A 16,685-nucleotide genomic window follows, 5' to 3' on the forward strand; every position below is an offset into this window, starting at 1 on the left:
CTGCCCCCCCCCCTTTTTTTCGCATTCCCCCAGCCCCGCCCCATTCCAACCCCTTCCCCGGCTGGCCTCCTCCCCCGGGTGCGCTGCACTTCCCCTCCTACAACTGTTTCACGCGGCAAGCCTGGGAGGGAGTGGGGTGAAGTGGAGTGCTCAGGGGAACAGATGGAGTGGAGGTAAGCTAGCACAGGGAGGGCCGCAGGAAATAACCCTGGGGGCGGCCCAGAAGAACCACTCCCCACCCCAACTCACCTCCATTCCACCGCCACCTCCTCCCGCGAGCGTGCCGCCGCTCTGCTTCTCCCCCCTCCCTCCCAGGCTCGCCACACGAAACAGCTGTTTCGCAGCAGCCTCGGAGGGATGGAGGGAAGGAGGTGGGGAGAAGGGAAGCAGTGGCGGCACACTCAAGGGAGCAGGCAGAGGTGAAGCGGAGGTGAGCTAGGGCGGGGGGGCAGAGCGGGGAGTTGCCATTGGGTGCAGAGCACCCACGAAGTCAGCGCCTATAATGGCCGGTGCCGGCATGCCACCCCTGGAAATGTGCTGCCCCAAGCACGTGCTTGCTTTGCTGGTGCCTAGAGCCGGCCCTGCCAATGGGAGCTGCGGGAAGTGGTGCTACTCCTCGCAGCTCCCATTGGCTGGGAACTGCAAACCACGGCCACTGGGAGCTGAGGGGCTCCGTGCCTGAGAATGCTCCAGGTGAACAAAACGTCCCAACCTGCCAGCGGCTTACCCTGATGGGCCAGGAGCCGAAGTTTGCCAACCCCTGAAATATAGGGTCGGCTTACGAAAGGGTCATACAGTTTTAACCATTTTTACTTATCCATCTTGGGGGGAGGAGGGGGGTCGGCTCATAAACAAACCGGCTTATATATATATATATATATACACGGTATATATGATATACTGAGTATATACGGTAATTTTTCATTGGTTTTAAACAACATATTTACTTACCAGACTGTAAAGACTTAACAGGAGCTGTGTTTCAAATTATGTCAAAAGGAGCAGCACTTCAGGCAGCAATGGTAGGGTATTACAAACTTGCTGAAGACATCCTTAAAAAGAAGATATTCCACCTTTCAAAGAAACTATGTCTAAAACAATTTTCTTTTTTAAAAAGTCAGTAAGGCTTACCATGTATGGTATCATAAATTGGAAACCATCCTGAGATCACTGTAGCTGCCTCACTATAGAGCAAAGGATCAATATCAATGTACACTTTGCCAATGGCGTCATTAGCACTGTAGGTGTCATGATCTAGAACTGTGATCTGCAGGGGCTCATCTTGGAGGTCTTCATCATCTACCTAGAAACACATGTTAACATAAAACTTCAGTATATAATCAATACAAGGAAACTCTGCAGGAAAACAAAAGAATGAGAGTTTAGTTATATACAATAATATGTTTACACATAAAATTTGTAACTATTGTGTCTTGTATACAAACAATACACTCATGGATTCTTCTCTCCCCAAAGTGACCATATTACTAAAGGACATCAGAGCCACAGGAAGGCAAGGCATGAATCACACACACTTTTAAAACTACCATTTAATCGTTTTTTATTCATGGTATCCACACACACTCCCTTTACCCCAAAAAATTATTTTTGACAGGAAGCATCAAAAACGTAAATAAGAACTCTCATACCTTCAACTACAACAGCTGTACTACACACCATGATAAAGATAAACACATGTACTGATGTTCTGATTTTACCAAGCATTTTTGAACTGGTTAGTGGTAAATAAATAAAGGCTTTCTATGCATCCTACAGAAAAACTCAGTAAGCTGGACATAAAACTTTACTAATGTCTAAAGTAGTTATTGTTATTCGACTATTTGAAATGTGGAATCCTGTTATCATTTTTTCAATGCTGTTCTTTTGCATTTCTCTCCTGAATACACTTTCCCATGCAAAAAGACAGAATTTAGAAACTTCTGCTATACAGAAAAAGTTTTCATTCCACTAAGCTTAGCCAATTCTTCCACACACCCCCAAAGAGGCAAATCCCCAAAATCAAAGTATAAAAGTGAAAGCTGAATTAAAGAATGTTTCCACTTCACATTACTACATCTTAGCAATCACCATGGAAAGCACTATTTGATCCCACTAATTTATATTTGTCTTAAGTATTTATAACATTACCAACTACTCTCTCACTATATGCAAGTACAATACAGAGGCATTTATGTCGTGTTCTCTTCGAATGACATTCCCCAACACTACTTAACACGTAAGTATGTAACAGGGTAAGCCACCCATTTTTTAAACAGTTAAATAGCATTGGCTACGCCAGTCAAGTGTAATCATGTTTTCTCCTTTTATTTTGGCATTACTGAAATAACAATAATGCAACACAAGTGATTTATTCAGAGCAGAACGTCAAAAGCCAACTATGATGCTGCTGTATTCAGCTTCAAGTAAACTGGTACAGTTCTGCGAGCTGATGAAGACTTACTGAAAAGCACTGAGTGCTTATAGCAACTTTTGAAGACAATGAGAGTTGACGGTGCTTGATAAATAGTAGGGGAAATATAGTGCTTTTTGCAATCAGGCCCCAACATTACAATGTTTTATAATTTTGTAACTTTTTAAAATGTGATGCCTGATAAAGAAATAATACAGAAGACAGAAAATTGCCTGCTTCTTTCACTATATATAACATTAGTAAATCTAACATATTCCAAAAGCAAACTCACTTTTCATATTCAAATTAAAATCTTCCTGTTTCTTGCATTTTTATTAACTATGTGGGTACTTGAAAGAAGCCTATTTAATTAGCATCTTACAATTTGTTTTCCTATTTCAACTTCACCCATTTCTAGAACTACAGTATCAACTGCATAATGCTTGGTTCAACTGGTAAAAACCCATGTAGCCAATCCTGCAAACCTATATTTACACAACAACTCTCAATGAAGTCAGTAGGATAGTTCCTGCAAGTGATACTACCTTTCGAAGTGTTTGCAGGAGAGGTTTCTATATTACCAACTATTTTTACAATACCTTGACTCCCAAACGCACACATTTTATTTTGAGACCAGAATTATTTGACTAAAACTTTCTAAATCAAATATCCATATAAATATATATACACAGATGACATTTTATAAAAATACTTACCTCAAATTTAAACCATTCTGAGTTCCACTGAGGATTGAGGGATTTGGGGTACACATCTGTCTTAAATGTGGTATTTCCAAATTTTACCTAAAAATACAAGCAAACATTCAATGACAAATAAAAAAATATAATTTATTAGTACTTAGTCATTTATTTCCAAGTATACTGCTAGTTAGCTACTGTCACAGATCCACAGGATCAAGCTATATCCCAGCTTTTAAACAGTCTCTTGGAGGAATCCCTTTAGTGTGTCAGAGCCCCAAGGCACCTCACTCTTTCTTCACAGTAGGCCATGCAGCCTCACTGCCTCTGATACTGAGCCTTTGGGCTCCTGCGCTACTGCTTCACAGCATGAGCTCTTCCCAGATAGTCCAGTTTAGACAGACTCCTGGTTAAAAACCTGAATGCTCTTCAAGGACTAATGCACCTCTGGAAGTATTCACAATGGCACCACACAGCATTTCTAAAAACAGAGGAGGCTTTGTTACTCAACTGGAACACAACACTGGAAGTCCTTATGTTAGCACAGAGAAACAAAGGTTAAAAACATGGTGCATCTTCCCAAGCCAGAGCCATCCACCAGCCAAACTGTAGAACAGGGGTGGCCAAACCGTGGCTCGCAAGCCACATGCAGCTCTTTTACTATTAAAGTGCAGCTTGCGGAGCTCCCCCTGTACCCCTCCCCCCATTCTCCATCTACCAGACTGGCGGGGCAAACTCAGGATCTCTGCCTTGCAGTGGGGTGGTGGGGTAGCGGCTTCTGCCCAGTGGGGAGGGGGTTCTCGAGGGTTCTGCCCAGCGGGGTGCACCTGCCAGGGTTCGAGGCTTCAGCAGGTGTGGGGCTGAAACTCCGAGCCCTGGAAGGTGTGCCCCAGCTCTCAAACTTCTGAAGATTATCATATGTTGCTCGAAGGGTCAGTAAATTTGGCCACCCCTGCTGTAGAGGATTCCGTCTTAGGCTCTTTTTCTCTCTGACTCTGTAGTTAGTCTCAGGTGACACCAGCCAGGTTCTCCCAGAAGCCAGCCCTTTACCCCCTGCCAAATTCTTTGCTCCTGAGTTGGGGTCTCTGCTCAGCGGAGGGAACCTCTTCCATCCTCTAGGTCATTGGTTGGTAGCTGCGAATGTACTGGTCACTGGAGCTTTCCATTGTCTCTTCTGAATTTTGCATTGATAAGGATCACTTTCAGCAGGTCTCAGCCAATTCCTTAAATCAGTGGTTCTCAACCAGAGTACGTGTGCCCCTGGGGGTATGCAGGAGTCTTCGGGGGGGGGGTATATTAACTCATCTACATATTTGCCTACTTTTACAACAGGCTACATAAAAAGCACTAGCGAAGTCAGCACAAACTAAAATTTCATACGACTTGTTTATACTGCTCTATATACTATACACTGAACTGTAAGTACAATATTTATATAAAAAGAAAAGGAGTACTTGTGACACCTTAGAGACTAACAAATTTATTTGAGTATAAGCTTTCGTGAGCTACAGCTCACTTCATTGGACTACTGAATGCATCCGATGAAGTGAGCTGTAGCTCACGAAAGCTTATACTCAAATAAATTTGTTAGTCTCTAAGGTGCCACAAGTACTCCTTTTCTTTTTGCGAATACAGACTAACACGGCTGCTACACTGAAATTTGTCAATATTTATATAGCAATTGATTTTATAATTATATGGTTAAAATTAGAAAGTAAGCAATTTTTCATTAATAGTGTGCTGTGACACTTGAATTTTTATGTCTGATTTTGTAAGCAAGTAGTTTTCAAGTGAGGTGAAACTTGGGGGTACACAAGGCCAATCAGACTCCTGAAAGTGGTACAGTCATCTTGAAAGATTGAGAACCACTGCCTTAAATGACTCCTTCACTGTGGCCCAGAGAGCAAGGCAACACCTACACCTCATTTACTGTGCTGCCCCACAGCAGAATTAACCCTTCCCCCCACCTCCTCTCCCCCCCCCCCCCCCGATAGGAATGCAAAGTAAAGAGGGAACTGGGGTACACATAGGTGTCAAAAAAGATTATGAAAAATCCCCACTTCATCACATCTATATTAAATCTAAGCAAAGTGTATGCAATTTGTTTCAGATATATACTTCAGAATCACAGAATCTTTTTCCAGCTTCATGATTCAATTAACATGGATCACTAAGTGACTTGTTTACTTACTCCAATGGTCACACTTCTAATAAATTTCTCTCTGTCTCTACTATAACAGCTGATGTTTCTTTTCTCCTCTCCCACTCTATGTGTTCTCTTCATGATCACTTTATAATTCAATTTAAGCTACCACTCAAACCAGACAGCTGGTCCCTTGAAAGAAATCAGACTCAGAATTCATGTTCCAGTCCATGTGCACCCTATTTTGGTGTAATGAGGGCAGGGCTTCCCCAGGGAGAGATAAATGAGAGACAGAGCCAAGGTAACAGAGAGTTCAGAATCCAGATAATAAAGATCTCAGAAGAACAGAGCTTCAAGAAGGAAATGCCCCAGACAGAGGAAGCAGTAAGAGTTCCCTAGTGAGCAGTGGAGCCAGATAAGGCTAGTGAAAGCAGAAGGCAATTAGAGGATCATCTACAAATTCCCCCAAACCATAGAGCCAAGACTCGAGAGGGCTGAAGGCTATGAGGAACAGAGGGAGATGCCTGCTGACTCTCTGAGCCCGAGAACTGAAGTTGGAGGGGCAGAGAGGACTGAAGTCTGGGGAATGATGGAACTAGGTCCATGGTTTTTAGCTCAAAGCACGTTTGTGTCAACACATCAGCACAGTGCCAGCTGGTTGTATACCTCACAGGGCCTTCACCATCATGGCGGAGGCCGCCTTACCCGCCACCTGTGGACTACGCAGGGCCACATGCTGCCACGAGCTGCACAAGCAGCCTGGCCCCAGAGGTGGTGGTGGCGGCTGCTGCTGCGCTGCCTCCTTCCCTCCACTTAGGATTGCCACCTTTTCCACAGATCAAAAAACCCAGACATCAGCGCTTGTCAAATGGCATCTGGACACACAAGACGAAACTTGGACTGTCCGGGTGAAAACTGGATGGGTGGCAACCCTTCACTGGCCATAACCAGGGTGGATAAAAATCAAAGATTTTTTTTAAATCAAAAAAATTGGACTTTTTTATTTAAATCAGACTTTTTTGATAAAATGTTTTTGAGGAAAAAACCTATCTAAAGATAGTTTTAATTAAGATACATTATAGCTCAAAGATATCTTAGGGATTATACATTCTAATTCTCTAGTATGAGACAATATATTCATGTAATGTTTAAGAAAAGTTTTATAAATGAGTTCCAAGAGTTCATGGATTAGGGACACAATTTTATGAGGTTCCAGGGGTTTCTGTATAGATTATTTAGGTTAATCTTTCTATCTATCCAATGGGGCTCAGTCTAGAACAGTGGTTCGTAAATTTGGGGCCAAACCTGCGGTCGCGGCACATAAACAGGCCCAGCCCGCCAGGGGCTTTCCCTGAACAAGCGACGCCACTAGTTTGAGAACCACTGCTCTAAAACATACCATCAGAGATACTTAGTTTTGCAGTTCTCAAAGTGTGGATTTGTGTCTCCAAAGATAATATGCTTGTTAACAGCAAAAATGTTTTAAATAAATAAATACATACATACATAGATGTGAGAAATAACAGACCTTAACCCTATAGTCCCTCTGCAAATTTGTGTACACAAGAGTCAATCCCTTACCTCTCTCTAAAAAGACAGGCATGTGTGCAAAATGCAAACAGTGCAACAAAGAAATGCAAGGCCTGATTGCCCGAATGAAACAACATCATGAGAAGTGTTCCTTCTCAGGAGGAAGCTGCATTGAAGATGATGAAAGGAATATGTCTGAACATACAGGATCTTCAGGTTAGTAAACTTTTTTATTTCATACTTCTTTCTTACAAACTTCCTGTCTTCCTTCTAAACTATTCTTGAATTCTCATGTTTGAGCAAAAAATACAGTTATTACTCTATGGTAATATCATTTTAGATGCAGTTGTGATAAAAAAATAAATAGCTGAAATAGGCAGATCTTCCTTTTACAATTTCACCTTTAAAGTAGTACTGAGTGTCAGTGAATGCAATGAGTAATACTAAATGAGCAGTGTGGTAATAATAATTAAATAACTGCATTGACTTATTTTGTTTAGGAGAATCCATCCTCAGAATACAGGATTCTGAAGACTATCCACCTTCAAGATCACCATCGTTTTCTATAGTTTCAGAGTTATCTGCCAATGATAGTGTTTCAGTCACATCATGTATGTCACATAGCCACAGTTTATCACTTATAGCAAAAAGAAAAAAAAATCTCCATCAACCAGGAACAACCATAGATAAGTTTGTGATAAGAACCAGCAGATTACACTGGAAAAGAGACTCTTGATGAAAAAAATGCCCCGTTTGTTTATGCAACAAACTCTCCTTTCCGTATGATTGAGAACCCACACTTAATTAACATGGTTCAGTCATTAAAACCAGGATACAGTCCACCCAACAGAGCAGATGTCACCGGCAAATTGCTGGATAAAGTGTATGAAAGAGAAATTGAGCTGTGTGCAAAAGGTCTAGAGGGTGAAACGTCTAGAGAGAAATTGAGCTGTGTGCAAAAGGTCTAGAGGGCAAAAGGTCTAGAGAGTCTTGATGAATGGAGCAATGTTCACAAAGATCTTGTTGGATGTGCTTGTGTGACAACAGAAGAGGGGAATGTCTTCCTTACAGAAACAATTGATACATCAGGAAATGCACACACAGCAGAATACTTACAAGAAGTAGCAGTAAAAGCTACAACAAACTGTGAAAAAAAATTTAAATGTCTAGTACGCAGCCAGGTCACAGACAATGCTGCAAATGTATCGAGGATGAGAAAAAATTTAGAAGAGAGTCCCAAACTAACAACTTACGGTTGCAGTGCACATTTGATGCACCTCCTAGCCAAAGACTTCAGTGTTCCAGAAATAAAGACTAATGTTGTTGAAATTGCAAAATACTTCCGTAACAACCACTTTGCAGCAGCTGCTCTGAAAAAAGTGGGAGCAACCAAGCTAACTCTCCCACAAGATGTGCGATGGAACTCAGTAGTGGACTGTTTTGAGCACCGTATCAAGAACTGGCCTAATCTGATGACAGTTTGTGAACAAAATCATGAAAAAATAGATGGCCCTGACCCAGCCAATGTTCTCAACATTGGGCTTCAGAGAAATGTTGAACACATGACGAGTACCCTGAAGCCTATTTCTGTAGCCCTGAACAAAATGCAGGGAAATAGCTCTTTTATTGCTGACCCTGTTGAAATTTGGAAGGAACTGAGTAAGATCTTAAAAAGAGAAATACGCAATGACAGAGTTAAATTACAAGCATTAAAAAAACGAATGGGACAAGCACTATCTCCAGCTCATTTTCTTGCAAATATTCAATACTCGATACCAGGGTCAAATCTTAACTGCTAAAGAAGAGGAGTTGGCTAGGACATGGACATCCAGCAACCATCCCTCCATAATGCCAACTATAATAAACTTCAAAGCTAAGGGTGAACCATTCAAGAAATATATGTTTGCTGATGATGTTTTAAAGAAAGTCACACCAGTGAACTGGTGGAAGTCACTTAAGCACTTGGATTCAGAGATCGTTGAAGTGATAATCTCACTTTTAACAGCAGTAGCTTCTTCTGCTGTTGTAGGGAGAATATTTTCTTCCTTTGGACTAATTCATTCCAAATTGAGAAATCATTTGGGACCTGAAACAGCAGGAAAGCTTGTTTTTCTTTTCTAGATTATGAACAAACAGGAAAATGAAGGTGAAGACGACTGAGTTAGCTCCAGAAGCCAGTATTTTAAGTTTCTCATGTTGACCTGGCTGACATAGTCGATTTAATATTTGTTGTTTTTTTTAAATATTTCATTTAACTCTTTGAGTTAAGAACAATTTTAACAAAAACAAACCTGATTTTAAAAAACTTGAATGTTTAATGAAATTCAAAAATTCTTATGCTTGTTTTGTTAAAATATTATGTTTGCTGTTGAAGAAAAAAATTAAGAATACATAACATTGTTGTTTTAGTTAAATAAAACAATTTAAATGTCTGTCTGGTGATGTTCTCTTCCTAATACAGCATGGCAAGAAAATCCTCCAAATATTAATGATTAACCTGTTGAATTGGAGATATTTATAAAGTCATTGGGAGGTGAACTATCTGCTTCAATTACCTTTGGTAAAAGAAATAACCAAACAATCATTCATTTTCTGATACAGCTGTAAAACTAATCTGAAAAGTTTTCAAAATAAATCACTTTAAAAATGTAGGTTCCATTGGTATAAGGTACACACTATACATCTATCTCTATACATGAAGAATATGTATTGAGGTTGTAACAACCAACAAGAATGCACTTTTATGTAGAAATGCATGATTAAATCGAGTTTTCCTGACTAGTGATTTAAATCAAATCCACCCTGATGCTGACTGTAAATATATTGTCTCCATAGATCTATTCTCAAAAATAATTAGAAGTGATTACTCTGTAACTGTACTCCAGATACAATTGCAATCCAACACAAAAGTCACAGCAGTAAGAGACATTATAACTCTTTTTTCAGCGGGCATTCACCTGTCCATAATATTAATTATTCCAAAAAGCTGGGACAAAGGGCACTTATGGATACGTGGATGCAATATATTTGTAAAATACCTATCACTGGAATGTAAATTAATATTCTCCATACTTCTATTGATTATTGGAGCTTCAGTTTACTAACACTGTGGTTTAAAGCTAGAGTGCCAATTTTTTTCAGGAGTTTATAATTCAGCTGTTTTAAGTCACACTGAACTGAAACTTGGAATATTATTTGTCACACTGGTTATTTTGTTATTCCAAACAGCTGTATTTAATTCTGTTAAGTATATTTTGTTATTTTTAAATAATATCTGCTCTTGTGATTTTAGTCACCATTTTTTCCACTGGCAACTGCCATATCTACCTCCCTGCTCATGGCTTCTTCCCATGAGTTCACTCTGACATTTCTTCCTAGATGCCCACCCACTCAAATTAAACATGACAAAGAAAGAATCCAACTCCCGCAAAGCCCTTACCCCACTCCTTTCTCCATTACAGAAGATAATTACGCCATCCTAGCTATATTGAAAAGCAACCACCTCAATGCCATCTTCAACTCCTTTCTCTCCTTCTTTTCAAGGCTATTCCTAATTCTTCATTTCTTCTTTTATGAATTCTCCAAATTCTATCTCTACTGCCAAAACCATCATTCATGTTTTGGTAATCTCCTATTCCTTAGTTCAGAGGTTCTCAAACTGCGGTCCGTGGACCACCACTGCTCTGTGAGCTCCATTCAGGTAGTCCGTGGATAGCTCCCTCTAAGGTGTGCACCTGGGTGGCCACACACAAGAGAATGAAGGGCAAACCACATAATTAGTGGAGCCGCGCAGGCATGGCTCCACTAATTAGGTGCCTGGACCCTGGAGAAGACGCACATGTAAGGTGAGGTGGTGGCCTTGGAGGGATTAGGGGGTAGATGGGAGGAGGCAGTGGGGTAAGAAGAGGGGGTGGGGGAAATTTGGGATGTGCAGAGCTGAGGCAGTAAGAGAAAGAGGCAACTTTCCCCAACTCCAGAGCTGCGGCTGCCAGTGAGAGACGGCCCTCCTTCCCAGCCTCAGCTCTGTAGCCTGCTGTGGCGGGGGAGAGACCCCACTCTCTCCTTCACAGCCCTAGCTCAGGGGCTGCTGCAGCGGGGGAGAAAGGGCACATCCATCACATTAGAAAGATAAGACAACGGATATTAAAATATGAGTTGTGTGCTTTTATTTGTAGAACAAAAAAACGTTTATTATTAAGGGTTTTTTTATATAGAGCTTTTATCCAAAGCGCTTTACAATAGTTAGCTAACGGTACAAACGACATTTGGGAAGATCATTAAGTGGTCCGCCGGGACCCTCAGAGATTTTCAAGTGGTCCGCAAAAAAAAAGTTTGAGAACCACTACCCTAGTTTACATGACTCTCATTTGACACCTCCCTGTCTATTCAATAGGCCACTGCTAAAATCATCTTCCTCTTCCACTACTCAGTTGTCACTCACAATTCAGTCCTTCAATGGTTTTGCAATGCTGTCTACATCTAATTCAAACTGCTCATCTTCACCATGAAAGCTCTAAACAGCTCTTTCTATATCTCTGTGTGAAATATTTGTATGAAAACCAAAAAAAGTGTAGCATATTGCTATTACATTTTCTATATGGCAACTCAAAACAAATTTCGTTTAGTAGTTTAGTACAGTAGATTATAGATAGTACAGTAAATAAATGCAGTATTGCAACATTGGGTTTTGTTCCCACAATCAGCTCTGTAGAGACAAACCCATATGCCTATCAATGGGGCTTCACCAGGCCTGGGGTGCGGGGTTGTGGGGGGTGTGCAAGCTCATCTGCTGAAGAAAACATGGCAAACAGCCACAGATAAAAGTCTTTACAAGCTCTGATTGCAAAATCTAAGTAATTTTTAAAGTGAGCACAAAGAATAGCAATGGCTCCAAGTTTTTCGCTTTATTAATTCAAATCCCCAGAGAAATTAAAAGCAAAAGACTTTTACCATCAACTGTACACTGGCATCACAAAACCAAGCACTAAAGCATAACATTATTAAAAAGAAAACTAAAGGCTTTCAGCACCATTAATAAGTTGGCTAAGTTCAATATATGTAGTATTTTTTATTCCTGCCTTCCTTGTTGAAAACGAAGTTCAATGAAATTATTGTTACTGGGGAATATAATAAAAAATATAAGCCTCTCCACTAAGTGAAATAGAAACCACAACAACTTTGTTAAAGGAACACTAATGTAAATTTGTCCCAATATTTGGCAAAAACAGGCTTGTATAAAACCAACAATAATGTTTCACAAACTGTTTTTTTAAACTCCAATAGAATAGTTGTTTATAAATTAATCATACTCATGCAGTGTTTGAAACCCAAACATTGCAGCACTAAGAACTAAAAAGTGAAACTGACAAACTATAAAAGTGAAGACAATGTCACCCATCTCAAAGAGTTAAACAATGTAATTGAACAAGTACATAAAGACCATTGTGATAAAGTAAACAAGATTTTATTTTTTTTCCTTCAGTATTAATTTAAAGCCCTGATTCAACAGGATACTAAAGCAAGTGCCTAACTTTAAGCACTTTTTAAGCACCATATTTAATCAGGACTTACAGCCCAAAGATTGTAAAGAGATCCATGAAGGTAAACTTCTAAGTCAATGGAGCTCACTTCTGGCACCAGGGTCGTCCCATCTAGATCTTATTCTGAGATCAGGTCTCAATTCCACTAGGTGTTCATGTACTAGCCATGATTTTTATGTTGAAAGTGTCTTTTTAGGCTTTGAAATGTCTGGATTCTGAGTTTTAGGCTTTTGGCATTTAATTATAAAAAATTATTTATCTCAGAAATGTTTAATCATACGAGAGAAGAATCATGTTATACATACTAAAGAAATTTTTGATTGTTGGAGCATGAAACTAATTTTCCTTGTCTTTATAGGTATCATTTTTCACAAAAAGTAAATACTCATCACTTGCAAAAGAACAATTAAAAAGTGTACAGTTGAAGTGTTCTCTTATTTTTTCCCCTCACTAAAAATGAAATTATTTTATATTTCCAAATATATTTCCAGCATTAAAATGCAGTTCTACTCTGAAGTGCCTCTGTAGAATTGGCATGTTCTTACTCCATTAATCTGCTCTGTATGCATATTTGGAGTGACAATGGGTTAAAACATGTTTTTACTACTCCTTTCTCTTGTGTGCATGGTAGAACCAAAATAGGTATTGGACAGTGAATCGGATTCAGTTCTGGCTTATGTATCAACAGAATTGTTCATTAAGTTCCAATCCAGAATCTTTATGATGGAATTGCATAAGTAAGGCTGCAAGTCTGTCACGGAGATCGCAGAAGTCATGGATTCTGCGACTTTCAGCAACCTTCTTGACTTCCACAGCTGTAGCGGCCAGTGTGGCTGACCCCAGAACCAGCCACTCAGGCGGTCCCAGGAGCGACTCTGGGACCAGCCACTTGGTCAAGCAGCATTCCCAGGGGTGGCCAAGCAGCATTCCCAGGGGCGGCCCTGGAGACAGCTGGAACAGCAGCAATCCGGGGCGGCCTGAGCAGGGGCTGGTGGGCGGCCCGAGCAGGGGCTGGTGGGCGGCCCAGGGGGCAGCCATACACTGTTGGAGAGTGGTCCCCGAGGGGTTTGGAGGAGCGGGCAGCTGGAGACAGTCAGCCCCCGCCGCCAGAGCAGGGGCCAGCCATTGGTTCCCGGGGCCCCCCAGAGCAGTGGCAACCTAGGAGCAGCTAAAATTTAGTCAGGCAAATTTATAGTACAAGTCATAGACAGGTCACAAGCCATGAATTTTTGTTTATTGCCCGTGACCTGTCAAGGACTTTTACTAAAAATACCCACAACTAAATCTTAGAGTTGACAAGGCTGACAATTATAAGAACAAATCCTCTTACTAACCTAGAAACTGCTGAGAAGACAAGTGGCCTAGAACCCTACAAACCCATTTTTACAGCCTCTGTTCAGATCAGTACCACATTAAAGCCAAAATATTAGGCAGAGATGCCAGTCCATTTCCTCTGGTCCAAGGCCATCCTGAATTTATCAGCCACATCCTGCAAGCCGAACTTGCACATTTTTTAAACAGGCAACAAAAAACTTTCAGGACTCACAAAATCATCACATCTTTTGGTGACACGGGGATATCACATCACAACATCCATGTGGGGTGATACACAGACTGCATGACAACAAAACACTATGGCCCACTGGGGCATCAACAGACTGAGCTGGAGCATCACCAGTTGGTGACACACTAAGGCACCACTGCTGTCACCAGGGTGACACAGCGATGGGCTGGGCGGAGGCTGCAACAGCCACGCTTTAGCAGGGGGGGTGCCCCATCCTCAGCGAGGAACACCGAGGTGTGACCATGCTGGGGGGCAGCATGGGGGCAGGCAAAGCCGGCAGCAGGTGCTTGGAGACCTCCAGCTGCACAGGCCACGCGGGAGCACCTGGCAGCTCGGCCCAGGCGCGTGGGCTCGGGGTGGGAGGCACGAGGCACAACCCGAGAGATCAACAGCAACCCGCCGCCCCTGCCCTTCCCCCACACCTCCACGAAGGCATCAGTCAGGTCACTGGCCCGGTCCATTACTGGCAAATGGCGTCCGGCCACGATCTTGACCTTCAGCTTCCCCGGCATCTTCCTGCCCCAGCTGCAAGGAGAAAACAACAACAGCAGCGTGTTTGTGTCCCAAGGTACGATAAGGGTGCGACGTGCGCATGCGCGAAGCTGAGCAACGGTCCTCACTCCCCTCCACTCGGAGAGCACATGCGCAATAGCCCTTGAAGTAGGGGGGGCATTCGCAGACCCACGCGCATGCGCTAACATTCTATGCAGCCCAATTGGGAGGAAAAGTCGTCTTCCCGGCGCATGCGCCGGCAGCACTGGGTGATACTAAAAGAGAACCTGCTAATCGTGCACAACGGTTATCGAAGGTTACTTCTTCGCACCGTTGTATCATGCCGAGGCACCGCTCACCTTCGCCTCCTCTGGGCGTGCTCTACAGAAAGGAATAGCAGGAGGACCGCTCCTCCTCTAAACCAAAATGGCGGCCGCCCTGCGTAGGGACTTAGTTAGCCCTGGCTAGAAGACGACGGTGTCGAGTACCGAATCGTCGATAGGCCATGAGCTAGGCTCGGGTAGAAAGGCAATGTGCCTAAACGCCGCATCATCGATTCAACATCGCAGGGCTCTCAGCCTCCCGGACACTGGCGCGAGCCGGCGCGGAGGGTGGGATGCGGCAAGGCAAAGTGAAGGGTGGGGCGGGTCCGGAGGGATGTTTCAGTATCTGCTCCCCAGGGCCCCCGCTTGTGTACTCTTCCCAGAGCACCTAGACACGGAGCGACGGGCTCCAGCTGCTGGTGTCCCTAAGCCCGCCCCCTCCCCACGGCTCATGACACAGGTAGCAAAAGAGCCTCGCTGCCCACGCGGCCCACAAAGTGCCAGGCCATGAGAGGTATCTCTGCTCAGGGGTGCCACAGAAGTAAACGCCAGAAGATCCAGTCAGTTTTTATCCAGCTGTGATGGTCCCGTGGTGGTATCGGGACCAGTGATCTGCTAGGTCACTCCAATCCTTGAGTCTGGGAGCCAGCCTTACCCTGCTCTGCTGTGAGAACCCCCCGACTCCTGGGCTGTTCACGCACAGCCTCTGGCATGTAAGCTGCTCCCAGCTACACGGGTGGCCACTTTTGGTCAGCTGCTGCTTGGATTATGCAAGCAAATGACACTAGCCAGTATCTCCGGTCCCAGCCACAATCCCAGGAACCTCTGTCTTGCAATGTCCAGTTACGCCGGCTGGACGCTGCTAGCTTATGTGAGTTTATCAATTTAACAAAGAAATTGATATGTACCAGGCTTATTATCCCAAGGGGAGTCTCTGACACGATTCAAACCAAACTCACTGCTTCAGGTAGAATAAACACATATATTAACTACAAAAGATAGATTTTAAGTGATTATAAGTCAAAGCACAACAAGTCAGATTTGGTCAAATGAAATAAAAGCAAAACACATTCTAAGCTGATCTTAACACTTTCAGTGTCCTTACAAATGTAGATGCTTCTCACAGGCTGGCTGGTTGCCCATCAGCCAGCCTCTCCCCTTTGATCAGCGCTTCAGTCGCTTGGTGGTGGTGTCTGTAGATGGAGGTGGAAGAGAGAGCCAGTATGGCAAACGTCTCTCCCTTTTATCGTGTTCTTTCTTCCCCGTTGGCTTTGCCCCACCCCTTCACGGTCAGCTGAGCATTACCACAGTCCCAAACTGACCAAGGGAAGGGGGGTGACTCACTGGAGAGTCCAACAGATCCTTTGTTGCTGCCTAGGCCAGTGTCCTTTATTCCTGTGAGGCTGGGCTGGGTTTGTCGCATACATGCCCTGATGAGGTGTGAACTGCCCCTCTGTTCCTGGACAGTTTTGCCTGGGCTTGTTTTAAACCATGAGGACACATTTCCAGCCTCATAACTATATACATGAAATTACAACCTATAACTTTACTATAACATTACTACTATATAACAACAATGCTCAGTGCATCATGAGCCTTCCGAAGACACCCAACATGACAAACTTTGCATTGGATACCACACAATCATAAGGATGAACATGGGGGTACAGGGTGTTCCCCTGAGGTACATAATGTCACACACTCCTCCCAGATTCTATGGTGGCATCAGTGGAGAACAATGAAGCTGCTCCTACTTCAAAAAAATCCAGAGTATGATGCATGCGGGTGTAGGAGCACAGCAGCAAACACGTCTTGCACCGAGGCTTGAGTTTTCTGGTTGAGTAGGGGCAGCACGTCTGCACTCTATTTAGAGGGAACATCTAGAGGCTTGGCTTGGGGCAAAAAAAATGCTGAGATCCAGCAGGGTCTAGGAACAGCATATGTGTCTGAGGTGCTTTTAAGCAGGGAGGCATCTGGTTCTGTAG

General features: G+C 42.9%; 1 protein-coding gene across 13 annotated transcripts in view; it reads right to left on the reverse strand.

The window, feature by feature from the left end:
* The window catches only part of C2CD5 (C2 calcium dependent domain containing 5), a 132,206-nt gene extending 117,455 nt beyond the window's left edge, over positions 1 to 14,751 (reverse strand). For 5 of the 13 annotated variants that reach the window (XM_077826416.1, XM_077826393.1, XM_077826401.1 and 2 more), the window contains exons 1-3: positions 14,308 to 14,466; positions 3,127 to 3,213; positions 1,132 to 1,303 (exon numbers count right to left, since the gene is read on the reverse strand). In XM_077826416.1, the coding sequence (XP_077682542.1) occupies positions 1,132 to 1,303; positions 3,127 to 3,213; positions 14,308 to 14,397 (349 nt within the window). In that variant the 5' untranslated portion in view covers positions 14,398 to 14,466. Of the gene's footprint in view, positions 1 to 951; positions 982 to 1,131; positions 1,304 to 3,126; positions 3,214 to 14,307; positions 14,469 to 14,736 lie in introns of those variants that run through there. The other 8 variants (XM_077826434.1, XM_077826408.1, XM_077826450.1 and 5 more) reach the window with 6 other exon arrangements.
* Positions 14,752 to 16,685: the final 1,934 nt, after the last annotated feature.

Source organism: Eretmochelys imbricata, chromosome 1 (genome assembly GCF_965152235.1).
Source record: "Eretmochelys imbricata isolate rEreImb1 chromosome 1, rEreImb1.hap1, whole genome shotgun sequence".
In the NCBI taxonomy this organism is placed as follows: Eukaryota; Metazoa; Chordata; order Testudines; family Cheloniidae; genus Eretmochelys; species Eretmochelys imbricata.